The following is a 15,626-nucleotide window of genomic DNA, read 5'->3' as shown; positions in this document are numbered from 1 at the left end:
ATTTTAGTCGGACAGAGAAGAGTATTAAGATAATTCTTGAGTGTTGGAACGCTTCATCACGTCTTCGTCAACGTTTCTGCATGCTGTAAGATCTCTTCCCATTTCCCCGACTCGGCTGGATAAAAGTCTACGAGCTACGTAATAAACTTACATTTAATTGGGGTCGTAATCGAGAAACATAATCAGGTGAATTTATTTGTACGTCTAACCATTGTCTGAAATCGCTAAATCGTTTATAGTGCTAGGAAACATAGAATTTAATATCTTAATTTTTTTTATACTAAAACAGAGTTGGATACAGTTTTATTCAAACAATACATAGTGGACGGAAGTGGAATCTAACAGTTTTATTAATGGGTATTGCAGGTTCAATTAGTTGTAGCCTTAGTATTTTTAGGTTTAATGTTTGACCGATAAGAAATGGGTGATTAGTTTCTTGTCTCTATTTATTATTCGACACTATTTATCTAATGATGTTCGTTTTGAGAATTATACCTATAACGTTATTGGAATTATATGTATAAATATATAAAGAGTTGTTTGGTTTGTTCAGCCGAGTACGATGATTAAACTGCAGATGGTTATGCAAATATAAAACTCGATGGTTTAATTCTCAGAAACTGGACGAAACAAAAATTTGTTCACCTTGTTAAGGATTCTAGTATGTTCGAAATAAAAAAAAATCTGAATATAACTTTTTGAAACTTTTTACTATACTCAATTTTAAATGACCGAAAATTCCATTTAAATTGTTGGGTCCTGCAATTGGAAAGTTGAAGCGTCGTATAACGTTAACTTGTCGGCGCGCAAATAAATAATGGGACATATTTCAATGTGACACGCGACGAATTATTTCGGGCTGAAAGCATATTGAGTAAATAAAAATTGACAGTGCGGAACGTGCGAGTAAATATTAAAAAATAGAAGTAAAGAATGAAGAGAGGAAATAATATTTTCTATCTAGCGTGATAACTTCTCCTCCTCCACGACCACAAATTGGATACGAGCAAAACAACGCGAGAACATCGACGTGCATCTCCGAAAATTGTAAATAACGTTTTTTGATAACTTTATACCGTTGTTATCGTATAAAATAACAATATCGTTTAGATGGAATTTATTCTACATGCAGACTCGTAAAGACTTTGAGAACGTTGTGGAGGATAAGAGATAAATATTCGTCGAAAAAACTCACTCACGATCCTACGAGAAATAGATTCGTGTAAAAGAGTTCTAGACTTCTTAAAAGATATCAAATTATATAAATTACTTTAAATACGATTGGCTACACTAAGTTACCCAACCGTGGTCACTAATAACTTATAAGGTGCATGTGACCTTAAACGCTCAATAAAAAAAAAAATATTCGTCGAGATTCGACTCGAGGGTAGAAGTTCGAAGGAGCATTTTCTCGTATTTGTATAACAATTAACAGCTTATTGGAAAACAAATGTGCCAAACTGTACTTTTACCTCTTAGCCACCGAGTTAAATAAAATCGACAAAAGGGTTAAAGAGTAGAAGGTTCAAGCTTTAATTTACCTTCCATTTAAACAAATTTTGATGAATATTACCAAAGTTATGGAACATTGCATCTCAATAATTTTCACTAGTGAACATGTGAGGCGATACTTTTGAACAGAACTGTATTTTTAGCACCTCTTAGCACCTAATTTTTCAAGAAATATATAAAGCAATGTCCATGGATAAAAATATATCAAAAGTAAAGGGGTGCTTCGGGGTTCAGAAAAGTAATTCAATGTTTGATACTTGATGTTACGAAAAAAAAAAAAACACTGTTTTCAAATTGTTATTTTATAAAAACCACACAAAAAAGTGAAGGAAAGAAGGTGCCAAATTACTCTACATACCTTCCTCTATATCCTACATATGTTGTTATTGCACTTCCTTAACAGTACACTTGTAATAAATCACTTTCTTAATATAGGTTTGTTGGCATTTTCTTCGAGCACAAAAATTGTTGACTTTCAAGCCTCAATTTGTAGCTAAATACTGCTGTTTTCGAAAAACCAAGATAGCAGTTTACTTTTATTCCTTCTTAGGAACATAGGGACAAAGTTTCATTCATTTTGAACAAAGATAAAATTTGGTAAGACCGAAACAAAGATAAGGTTTCGGCCGGCTTTTCGGGTCAAATATCCCACTGTGCGTCATCGCGGCGAGCTCGTACCGCGCGTCTCGCCGCGAAGTTCGACAATTGTCGTGCCGAATTCGGCAATCGTCGCCGGAGACAAGGAATTACGTCGCGGGCAATCATAGTGTCGACAGTAAGGTCGACTACGCGCATAGCTTCCACGTGTCGCTGAATTGACAGTTCTCGTTCGTTCCTCCGCGTGTGAAGATGATCAGAAAAAATGTGCAATGAAAAGAGAAAATGGAACTACACGATATAACAATAGTACAGAAAGGATTTTGGAAGATGGAAATGTGAAATGGTAACCACTTTTACAAAAGATAATTCATGAATACGATTACGGATCATCTGAAATATTTAAAGTCAGTTTACTCAAGCGTCTTCCACTTATTAGCTGCCCACAGAGGGTGTCTTGTATCTAAATTACTTTCTGTCACATTTTTTTAAATTCGCAGGGGTATTTACCTAAAAATCCAAACAGTTACGTATCACTTGAAATGAAAGAAGAAACCAAAAATATTGTATTCGTCATGTTTAGTAGTCATAATAAAATAGTTTATATTGCCTAAACTAGGACACTCTCAGACAATTAATGCTACGGGTCCAAGAGGCCTAAGCGTCATCCTTCCTGCAAATGTCGAAATTGTCAGTATTATTACAGTTAAAATTCCATAAAGATTTATTCATCTGTCTCACTAAAGCTGATTAAAACAGCCGCTTATCAGCTACAGTGTCAAAATACCTTTCACTGACTCCAGCGTTGTAATGTTCACGCTAGTCCATCCCTTTGAACAAAATTTCAATGGCGACCAGTAATTGGCTGCGACAATGGATCATGAAAATCCGTGTGTATCGAGCGATTTTTTTCCCTTCCCCGTAAATCGGTACCAGGTTACGATAGTTTTAAAACATCGTCGATATTGGCCAAAGCGTGATCCAGGATCACAGAGAAATATCAAATTCTGTAATTAAAAAAGTTGCTGGCGTAGTTGATCGCCGGAGAATATCCGGCGTGTTTCGCCGTACAATGGAGGGGTGTATCCATAAAATATTGCATCGAGGCCGGGTTCCTCTTTGACGGGAGCTCCGCGAAAATGCGGAATAATGCACGCAGAGAAAGAAACATCTAGTAGATACACGGTGTTAACTTTATATCGAGCATCTACGTTATTTCTGCTACTATTAGAGGTTAGAAATAATGAATAAATGGTATCAAGGCATTCATCTGGGTCACGATGAATAAAATCCTGTGAAGGTCGTTTCGACAGTTTTTTCAAGATCGTCCGTATTATTTTGCACATTAACCTTTTTTTATGAAGACGAAATACTTGAAGTATTCTGAACATCTGATAAAATAAGGCAATATTACTCTTCTCGTTTTGTTACTTCTACATTCATAATGAATTCATAATGAAACTCGTATTTTCGTCTTCAAAGTCATGGTGTGTAAGTTATTAAACAACACCGCGTTATAACAAAATGGTTGTTAATATGCAAAAAAATGCAATGTACTTGAAAAATGACCTTCACAAGTTTTCTTTTTCATCATCACCAGATGTGCGCCTTAAAACTAATTATGTCTCATTTAGACATTTTTTTCTGAGCAGTATGGAAGATGGTGGGAATATAGACCACGGTTGTAATACAGACCAAATGCTGATTTCTTCAAAAATTGTTGCCCTCTAACGTTCCAAGGTAGAACTGATGTGATTCGCATGTTTACTTTAGCGAAAAAATGCAAATCTCTGTGGTTGTTCGTCTAAGAAGTTTTTCATAGTAGGATTAATTAATTTTTTCTCGTACTAATTGACAAATGTACTATGTTATTTACAGAGACATAGTTAGTCATAAGATTGAACTTGAATATGCTTTATTTAGTTATTTGGAAATATCTTTCCCACGCCAAGATTTTAGTCATTCTGAAGGAAACCGAGGGAGGTGGCAATATGGGCCACAGTGGTTCATATTAAAAAACTTCTATTAAACGTGAAATTTACATTAAATTTGATTAATTAACTATAATTTTTTTCAAAAATCTTCATATAATTATTTATTTTCTATTGCTATTCATTTTCAAACTGTTTAATTTCTTTGGCCTAAATAATTTTGAAATTTCACATGCAATTACTACAAATAAGGAATGAAACTCGCTTTAATGATAAACCATAAAATCTGAAAAAAGCCAACTACATATGTGTTACACGTTTTTTATCTTTTCAGCTCTATTCCATATTACCACCCCAATTTCTAAAACTATGTTTCTGACAACATTTTGTAAAAATGGTATAGCTTCAAAATAGTTGAATTTCCACGCTAAAAAGCTACCGATACATTATCTTATATCTGTGAGCTACCACTTTTCTTCATGCAATTTTTACATTTTAATGTACGTTTTCCTGGGAACACAAAATGTGGTCCATATTTCCACCTTCTTCTCTAGTATTTTCAACGATTAATGACTCGAAAACAAAGGCTCGAACGCAATTTCCAGAATCCACCACGTGAAAGTGCTCCACATTTTTATTAACACCCAGTATAGTATATACACGGGATCGCGAGTTTTCGAAGGGAGGCGTCGATCGATCCCACGGGGTTCTTCGAACACGGCCAGAGGTCCGAACTGCGTTTCCGGTCGGCGACGCCGCCACCGTCGGCGGAACGAGGCGACGCGATATGTCACGCGTTCCAAAGTGTCCTCGACGTGCCATTAATTGGAATTCAAATGAACATAAACATCTCCCGAGCGCGCGATCATTGCCAGCAAGATGCACCGATCGAAGGGTCGAACACCTCTGGATGCAGGTTGCAGGCCCACTCGTAAATTACGTAGTGTCGACGAAATTGTTGAACGTTTTCACTCCCCTCCCTTCGGTTTTCGAAAGGATTGCTGCTCCGAGTAACGAGTGTGTCGTCGAAAGGATTTTGCGGCTGATCATTTCACTGAGCTCACGCTGGGTCTCGACTTTCTTTTTATTCCAGGAAATGCAGTTAATATGTAGATACCACGTTTGAGCGAAAACAATTGTGGATTTAGCACACACCCACGCACTATCGGAGGGAAGTTTAGGATTGCCCCCGGATATGAAGAAAGTGAAGTTTGTCTAATTATGAAAATAAACTCGAGTAACAACGAATGATAATGTATTTATTGAAAAAGTGGGAGGAAAGTTAATTAATTCGATACTCATTGTTAAAATTGTTAATTAGTAGCGGTATGTATAATTTTATTTTAATAAAAGTCGTTATTTTAAGAAGAATTGGTGACGTTATACTTCAGGCATTGTCTAGGTATATATGATATTCGTGTTTGAAATTTAGATAAGTATGTAATGTTAATTCGACTTTATAGACCGGCTACTCTACTTATTTCAATCTTTCAATGCCTCCGGACAGTCGGAGGAGTGGCTACCAGCATTGTTTACAGGTAGTCTTTGGGCTACCCGGAGACACTTCGCGGGCATCCAGACACTCTACGCGGCCACTCGGCCAGTATGGCTTAACTTTCTCGTTCACGCCCCGCTGAGAACGGACTGTAACTTTATTTTAAACCAAGAAGGACCTTTTTCCTCAACCAATGGCCTGCGACTCAAGTTAATAGAAAAATTTACGCCTACGACCTCGCCCATAGAAGGCGGTTCTGACTGTAAGTTTTCTCTAAAATCACTGCAGATATTGCCTTCATTTTGTTTTCAAATCAAATGGTACAAGGGGCTGATTAATTGCCCGCTGGGGTACAATCATGCTGAAATCATATCTTCCTTCTCACGTCTAATTAGATAGTACACATATCACCAAACGAACACTTAGAAAAGCATTATCTTAAACAGAATCGTATAGCCTCAAATACTTATCTCTGAACGTAGTTAGAATTTAATTTAATTATTTATCGTAACTCTTCAATTACAAATGCGGAATAAAAAATGTAAAAAAAGGAATAAAACGCCAGTCCATTTTAAAAAATTAATGAGGGCTCCTTTGTCTCTCTAGCCGCCGCTCTATGATCACCTCTCTTGTCCCATTTCAATGAAAAGACATGAAGTTGATATCTGCAGTGATTTTAGAGAAAACAGTTTGTAACATTTTCCTTGGCCTACCCGATATAAGCACGATTTCTTCAAGGGTCCGAATTTCATGATAGGGAAGTTCTACCCGCGTAGCGAGCCTATGACTTTGTTGGTGGCCTTTTGTTCCGAATTCGTCTTTAGCAATCAATGGCGACCAGACCCTGCAGTCTGTGGGCAGGTAAAAACTATGTGCAGGACAATTAAGGATTTATGTCGGTTTTACCGTTCTCTCCTGTGGTTGATTCTGGGTCATTCCACACCATTCCCCCTTCTGGGGAAGAACATGGGCGGGGTCGACTGCGAAAGTCATAAGAACTGCGATTCCCGCGGCCGGTCTGTCGTCCGAATGGGTCACCGAGGAGTTTTAGTGGGCAAGAATCCCACACAGGCCATCTCCGCACCCCCAGCGGACGCGGTACGCCCTTTGAAAGTTTCTCCTCGAAAAAAAAAAAAAAAGAAATGGGTCATTCTACACCAAACGGATTATTTTTGTCAGAAAAACGACAGTCAGAGGCAGTGGCAGTGCAAGTGACGGTGGAGCTATACCAGCCCGTGAAAAATTCAATGAACTCCCGCGACGTATCAGTCTCGCCGCGCGACAGACAATTTAAGGTCGGCGATATTCAAAGGATATTAATGTGGACTAATTAATTCGGTTTTTTTTTTTTGACGATGCTTTTTAATAGGACGAGATCCGACCCAAGAGTGGGGAAGGGTGGGAGGTAGCAAGACACCGAGAGGAATGAAGATAAAGCGTCCGGCAGGGGTGAGAAATTAGCCTCCTTCCCAACGATTTATCCGCGAGTTTGCGACAAAATGCAGCGTTGACGAGCGATTTGCGAACGAACAGCGAAACCCGTTTGATCGTGATTCCTCGCGGTAATCGAGTGGAAACGCAGAGTCGCAGCGAAAAATCGTTGTCCGTTTGCAAAAATCTCACAGCGGGGATGATTTCACCGAGTCACGCGTGTGTACGAGGGGAATCCGAAAAGTAATTTTTAATAAACGCTAACTCTTTCAGTTCCGAATCATTGAAAAAGTACCAAAGAAGTATTTTGTTCCATTTTTGTGTAATATCACATGACTTGGCTTGGGTCGGATGGATCCAGTGTGACAACTAGGTTTGAAAAAGGAGGTGTTACGACGACGGGTTAAATGTGTGAAATGTGAAACCGGCAGACAATTATTATCAGCTTGTTGAGGTGTGTGAAGGATATGCTATGAGCAATTCAATGGTAAGAAGATGGGTTACCCGAGCGCTTTCCCCACCACTCGGCCGTTCAGTCGTGCGACGCAGCTATATATAAGGTGGGCTGGATATGCGCACTTTACGATTACATTAATTATCTCCGTTATTTTTATCAGAAAAGTTTATTCACAGAAGTTGTTCAGTATGAAAAGGACTATTACTTAGCAGTAACAAGTTTTTCGTAGGTGGCAAAGTTAATTATGTTATTTTTATTAATAATATTGAAATATTATGGAATAAAATACTTTTATTAGATAAATCAATTCTTCCAAACATTCTGCGTAATGAAGTATTAAGGTATTATGTGAAAAAGGTATTAATTCGTGACATATTTTAGTGGCAAATGTCTAGCTTGGTTAGCATCTTTTACCCATTACGTGTGATCCGCGAGACAAGAAGCAATCAAGTTGCCACCAATATTCATTGCACCAATAAAAACATTATTAAAACACTATTATATACATTTCGCTTTCTGTGACGAGATATGCGTGTTAAATGTGACACCGTGTGTGTTCCGGCCTGGGTGTGCTGGGCGACAGAGTAGGGCACACGCTCGTGTGTGAGAAATACGTGTGAGCAAGGGGCGTGGCTTCCGTGCAGATAACTGTAGCGCAGGAAACGAATGTCTACTAATTCCTGGAATTCTGGCCCTCTACAGCCCCGAAACATGCAATAAACGGGCGGATATTGTAATCGATAATTGAGACGGCTTGATAATAAAACATCTAACGGCAGTACCTACAAATAAATTTTCTTCCCCGTTACCATCAAGTTGGGTTTGTGTATCTGCTAGACAAAGGCACTGTTGCCGGACAGTATCGATTTTTCTTACGCTATTGCCTCATCTTCCGCTTTACAATTGAATCGCTTATTTCGGAAACTCCATAACTGATAAAAAATTTGAAAGTGAGTTTATACTGGTTTCTTGTAATTAATTAATTGACGCTTTGTTTGGTGCAGAAATCCACTAAAATAACGCTCTATATACTGTATGTTTTTTTCAAGGCGCTAAATTCAACTCTGAACATGAATTGATTAAATGTCAAAATATAATGTTTATTAGTTAGTTGTTAAGGAATTGTTCATGGAGTAGGTGAAATGCTCGTTTAAAAGATAAAATTGTCCAATTACATTAGATGTTAAAGATTTTATTTAAGAAAATTCAATGATTATAATGTTGAAATACTCACAAGTAATAATAGAACAGAAATTGTTCATATTAATAATGGCGACTCTCCGACATCAAATCTAAAAAAATGCATATGCGTGGACCAGCTTAACAAAAAAATCTACTTTTGAAAATGCTTCTCAAAATATCTTCCAAGCTTTCATTTTACTGTACGTAACATATTAATGTAACGGATTTTTCTTCCAATGTTTTCATATGTATATACTGCAATGATTAGAATAAAGGTAACATCAACAATAATTGTAAGAATAATTCGTGTATATATAAGAAAATATGTAATTGTGTAATATAAAATTGAAATATTAAAGAGGAATAAATGCATCTCCCATTTTTTAAAAATGCTTCTTAAATTAATATCTTCGAAGCTTCTACTTTACTGACACATTACAAAATGAAATTATACAATAATTAAAAATAAAAACTAAAACCGTTCTACCGGGATTCGAACAGGGTCTTCATCATGAACGCGTGTGGGAAATCACGCTGCTCTCGGCGTTTAGCACGTAAACTTTAGGTTGCTTAGGATTTGGGATTTTTGACCTGGCTTGGGCCACTCGGCTGTCGCGTCGTAAACGTGTGAGGACTTTTGCCGAGAACACCCGAAGCAGAGCGCACACGGCAGAGGTAGCGAACGCTTGGGTTGGGGAGTCGCCGAGTAGGACGTAGTGGGGCAGAGCTCACGGACAGGGTAGAATATGCTTGGGTAAAATACCCACGGGAGGCATGGAGAGGGTAAGCGCCGCGCGGTTATCCCACGTTTTGGCATCAGTGCATGCCGCCCGATAGGACACTCGAGCGTGAGCCATCGGTGGTACGCGCCGGCGTGAACGTGTTAAAGCGACATCATGGATATCGTTAAAAAGCTTTTTCATACATTAACATCAATGTCCACGTTGATACGTACCGTCAGCGAGTATCATGTATGAAACAGTGAGTGGGATAAAAGTTTAGAACATGCCATAGACTATCTGGTGAAAAATGATTTACCGATTAGTGCAAAACAAATGTCGAATAAAGAACCTGAGAGTTTTGATGCGTAAGAGACACACACGCGTGGGTAGTAGTTTGTTCGGTGGAACCCGTGGAGCTGAAGCATCGTCTCTCGTTTGGGAGAACATTGAGTCGACGTTTAAGAGTCGCATTTTTAACAGTGCGGTTATCAACGTTGAGCACATCGATCCTAGTCAATTTCTACAACACGCGCGACGAATGAGATCACAACGAACTCGTTAAATCTTCGTCCGTATCGGCCATGATGTATGGGACTAGTCGATCACGAGGAATCCATATTTTTGTTGCCAACATCTCACGCACAAATGGTTAAATTTTTCAAGCGTCATATCCACGTTCACATGATCGTGATAGATATGACGGAAATTCATACCATCCTGTTTAAACAGAATTAATAGATTGGCATTGTCACGAATCAAATGTTTCGGTATTCGGGCATATGACTGTGACAGTTAGAAACAATCCATGTCCGAGTGACTGCCCATCGCAAAATATTCTCTCATTACATCCTGTTCATCGCAAGCAACGTCATCGAAGATGAATATTGAGTCGGGTCGGGCTTGAGCAGGCGGAATCACCTCCACATTATCCGAGAAAGCGAAGTATTCCACATTCTCCACAGACGATAGCACTTCTTCCAAGTATCGATACTTTGGTTGATGCAGTGATTTCGAATATACATAAATATTCTCAAATCGTAGACCATTCGGACTCTCAAGTGAACTGACCATAACGTTTGTTTTCCCACAGTTGTATGGGCCACATATCACGCAACGTATAGTGTATGGTAACAACGTACCACGTTTTCGGTTTTGTTTGTAATAATCGAACGTATGATCGTACGCGGAAACATGAATATTCTTAAATTGTTTTACGAACCGCATGGCTACACGAATCATGTATGACAGGCCTGTCCAACATGTGGCCCGTGGGTCACATCGCCAGACGACGCGGTCCCCACCATCTCTCAGTCCATTCCCCGCTAGTCACCTGCGCTGCGTTGCGATCGTCGGGCAAGAGGTACGTGCGGGTAGGAGTTTCTGGAGCGTCGGAAGTGGGGACAGTCAGAGCATGCGCACACACTTTCGCTCGAAGCCGCGGGGACTAACGTCGAAGTACATATTCCCTTGTCCGTTACAATGATCACCGCTATTCTAGACGTACAAGGCTTTAAGAACTCTAAAAACGATTTCATAGTAAATGAGGTGGCGATTCTTTTGGAGAATTGTGGCCTAGGTCACTGGATATTCATGCCTCAGTACCCATTGAAGAAACTGAGTGTTAGTGAAAGACGACAATGTACTTGGTTGGAAAGAAATTACCATCGAATTTAATGGGGTAATGGGTACGTTTTATAAATCTGTAATATTGGTTCCTAAGCCGTGTTGATTTCAATACTTCACTGAACTGATAATTTAAAACTTCCTTTTATCCTTAACAGGAACATCCCATATCATTTAGTTTACTGGCTTCTGCGAGAATCGTTGACTGGTAGCGGGATAACTATAGTTATCGTTAAAGGCCATGAAAAGAAACAATGGGTATCGGACCTGCTGGGAAAGGATTGCAATATTAAAATTGAAAATATTGAGGACACTGGAGAATGATGACGATGAGGAGGATCTATAATTTCAAGTTTAAGCAACATGAGCATCTCAAACACGTATAGATGTGCATCGCATAATGGTGTCTGTGCAATGGAAAATGTATTCAAATTAAAAAATGTTATACAAAATGAACAATTGACATTTTTACAATAATGAAACTATTGGCTCTGTGTTTAAACACAATCTTGTACGAAACGTATTAATAAAGAAACTGAACAGCATGTACCTATTGTATTTCTTAACAAAACTTATTCTTAGCTCTGATGACGACAGGTTTCGAAGTGTCGGTGCATGATCTTACTACCATTCCTCCAACTACGACATCATCGTCGCTTTATCATCGTTGCTCGCCCGTGTCGTCGCGGTAACTCCGAATTAGGTTTTAATACGTTTTATTTAACTATTATTTACAAATATGAATACAATTGGACAGAGTGACGTTGTGATGTTGCTGAAGTTCAGAAAATGACTGTCTCATCCCCTATTTGGGACCAGTATTTAAAGGGGTTCCGGTTTGGAGGGGGTGTATGCTGAGTTTAAGGAATTTAGAAAAGGATGACCTAGGAAATAGGGATATCATGGGAAGACATCTTGGCGACATTAGGAATTTGGAAAAGGGCTGTGTGGGAAATCGGGATATCGTGAAAAGACATCATGGCGTCCTTCGGAATCCGGGTGAAAGCTTTCTCGGCGAACGGTCGGGTTTTTGAGGAGATCTATATCGCCGGATGGATACATGGAAAAACCATCGGGGTAATGAAGAGTTCGTTGGCGACTACCGCGAAACCCGCGAACCTGCACGCGGGGTGTTATCGCCCGGATGTAACTAGAGATAATTGCGTCTCGGTACACGACCTCCCAACACTACAGCTCTTACGTCGTCGCTTACGAAATACAATCAAGGTCTGGTCACACTTATGTGCGAGTGCAATAGCATTATATTAAAATAATTCGTTATTTTATTAAAATTAAATTTCCGTTATGGAATTGGGTTAGGTCTGGCTTATGTACACTTACAATAGCGTTATAAGGTTGGATCTGTTATAGGTACGCGCGCAATTGTGTAATATTTCCGTTGGAGTCGGGTTTGATCTGTTATAGGTACGAGTGCAATAGCATAATTCCAAAAATTCTATCAACGTCGCGTCTGGCTTATGTACGCGTGCAATAGCGTGAGAACTTTCCGTTGGAGCTGGCTTTGGCCTGCGATATGTACCCTCATGAGCAAACTCGGTTTCCGCTAGGGGAAAAAGTACTGTAGGAGAAGGGCTTTCTATCGCTTAGTCTCGGGAATTATAGACATTTATGTCAAATTAACATTCAATTTAACATTTATTTTCGTACTTGAAATAAAATTACCAAGCCTTTCTCTTACGTCACTTTTTCCCCTAGTGGACATTTCCGTTGGATCCGTGAGCCAGAATCGGCCTAGTATAACTACTACACTCACCGAAAGAAACTTGATGGAAAAGCAGCGATGGACTCGCGGCATTCCCGGATCGGTCCAGCGGATTTTGAGGTAGCGATGCTGCCGCGAGGAACAGCGACAAAGAAATCGCTGACCGACGCACGGCCGATGTTCAGGAGAAGCTGCGGTGGTGCTCGTTGAAATGCAAGCTTTTTTATAGCGACGCTTGTTAACACGAACATTAGCTTTACGCATGACGTCGAAAAATGTCATGACGACAGCACTAAAGTTACCCGGCTTCCCGCTGTTGACTCTTCCAACGCTCCCCCCTCCTTTCCCTCTGTTTGTCCTTTCATTCCTAATTTTTCAATTTCTACCCTTTGCATTACCTTTACTTGCCCGCGACTACGAATCGGTCAGTCCTTCCGTCATAGAAGTGCAATCGTTCGGATGATCGGAGACATCCAATCAACAAACAAGGAGAGGTTCAACATTGGTGTCCTTTGAATTGAACGGTGAATGATGTCGTACCGATGGGAACCTTGTAGACATTACGGTATCCGACAGAAAGAAATGAAAATAGTACTGACAAATTAATGAGACAAGCAGTAATTATTTTAGGCGAAGTTCATTGCTTCTTAGTGATTCCTTTAAAGTTTCATAAAATGGAAACTACTAGTCCGGCAAAGACGGGGGAGCAAATTTTGCCCGACAAAATAGACCAACGTAAATGAATTATATTGAGCCGAACTAAAAGGGAATTGTAAAATAGAAGAAAGCTTAGAAAATGACGATGTCTCCATTTATTACAGTTCATTGACACTAATAGTAAGACACACAGTGAAACGAATAATTTTTCCCAAATGTACTACGTTGAAAAACAGAAATATCAATAAATTCATCAACGTTCTGTTAACACAATTTTTTAGAAAACCTTTTGAATTCTTAATATTACAAAAGATAACAAGATGAAAAGTGCTGGGTGTATCCAAAAGTAAGGGGCCATTTTTCTGTCGAAGATATTTATTAATATTACCGATTGTTACTTGAAATAGTCACCTCATTTGCTGTAATATTTAGCCACTTGTCTGACAAAATTGAACTCGGCGCTAATAAAATAAAATAAATCTATAATACCAACTGAAATGCAGAGACCATTACTTTTGCATCCATCCAAGAGTCTCTTGTCGAATTATCCCTTCAATGGCCTGCAAAGCTAATTTCGAACGATGAATAATTTACCATGTCGAAATTGAAAGATGATAGCCAATTCCACCAGAATCACCGTGTGATGTTTCAGTCTCGTTGAATACCGTAGGCAGAACAGAATTTGCCAATGAATTGCGGCCAGTGCGCGGCGCAATTGTGCGTGCCGTAGATTTTGGAAGACGTGTATTCTGTAATACATACATAATGACGAGCGGCGAACCTTGTAAATTCGTTTACGAGTATTGAGAATTTTCGAATTCACGATGAAACACATTGACGGTAAATTACGTCTTTGTTGCAGGTCTGCTTAGGCTACAGCAGATCTATCAGGGTCTGAAACCGGGGAACGAGTCGTTTCAGGTGGAAACCGTCAAACGGATACAGAACATGTCCGAGGCGATCGATTTCTTGCGTAGCTTGGAAGAACTTAATAGGTGAGTGTAACAAATAATTTTAATTCGAGTGTTTTTGAAGTACGTATATAAATGATATTATTACTATCGCTATTTCAACTATCCTTATTTGAATCGAACTTAATCATGATGAATCATCAACGTCGAACACGGACGATCATCTTTAGATGGCGGATGTTTATGCAAACATAGGTTTTCATGGACTAGTTGACGGAAGTTCGAATCCATAAAGAATTTGTTCGCATCATTCTGTAAGGTTGTAACTAATGTAAAAACCTTATTAAGTTTTATTACACATCTTATAGTACTGATTTTCAGATAACTGTGCATCCTGTATGTTGGGTTAGGTGAAGAAACGAGCATTTTCAATTAACTCTACAAAAAGGTTTTATTTGTGAAAAAGAGGAATTTTAGTAACAAGTAACTGTCAGAGGCTTACGCGAACACACACTCGTACAAGAATTATATATGCATATAAGATCAGTATCGACGATAAAAACTAAAACATAACGTAGCCACTATTCGGCAAAGAAATGTATTAACTTTAAAAGGCAAAACCAAAAGAAACAAAAGAATGAAAAATAAGAAAAGAAAAGAAAACGCGTTTGTCCTGTGAAAATGTTCGTACTTCCAGCAGCATTCATATTCCAATCAAAGAATCTACAGAATAAGGAAAAGGAATCTAAAGTAATTTTCAGTAGTTCCATACATCTTTATCTAGAATAATTTTCTAACGCAACGTAAAACGCAACGTAGTCGCTAATACTCAAATTAAAATAATTCTAGTTCGATGTAATATAGAACGTGGTTTTATGAGATAGATTCGAAGTTCGCAGCTATTAGCTCGGTATTGTCTTCAGTTTACAGTACTTTACCGATGATAATACCGATTGCCCAGGCCTCACCACGAGGAGGTTGCTGCGAGTGGAGGCCCAAGGCAGGTAGATGGAATCACAAGTTCTACATCTACCCACCTTTCACAATAAACCTTATAAATAACTTAAATCTTAACTATATAATACTATCGGTACTAAAATCCCTCGGCGGATGACTTCTTTCTTGAGCCTAAACCTATAAAAAACTAAGTTCCCTCGTCGGTTGTCTTCGTTCTTCAGCTTAGAACTAATATTATCTTAATATTCTAATTAATACGAATTAATGCTATTAATACAAAATAACTTAAACTAAACGCAACGTAGTCGCTAATACTCAAACGAAATAGATAGACGGAATGAAAAAAGTTCCATCGATCATTTCGTTTACGCACCTAATATACCAAGCAGTTATTAAGTCTACGATGAACCACGTTAAACTACAGTATC

General features: G+C 38.8%; 1 protein-coding gene across 1 annotated transcript in view; it reads left to right on the top strand.

The window, feature by feature from the left end:
• Positions 1–15,626, top strand: part of LOC107193883 (glutamate receptor 1-like) — a 131,132-nt gene that overhangs the window by 83,881 nt on the left and 31,625 nt on the right. Inside the window, exon 4 of the mRNA XM_015583418.1 lies at positions 14,193–14,325. Within this exon, the coding sequence (XP_015438904.1) occupies positions 14,193–14,325 (133 nt within the window). The remainder of the gene's footprint in view (positions 1–14,192; positions 14,326–15,626) is intronic.

The sequence above is a fragment of the Dufourea novaeangliae genome, unplaced genomic scaffold (genome assembly GCF_001272555.1).
Source record: "Dufourea novaeangliae isolate 0120121106 unplaced genomic scaffold, ASM127255v1 scaffold34, whole genome shotgun sequence".
NCBI classification, from domain to species: Eukaryota; Metazoa; Arthropoda; class Insecta; order Hymenoptera; family Halictidae; genus Dufourea; species Dufourea novaeangliae.
This window is presented reverse-complemented; position numbering and strand designations above follow the sequence as displayed.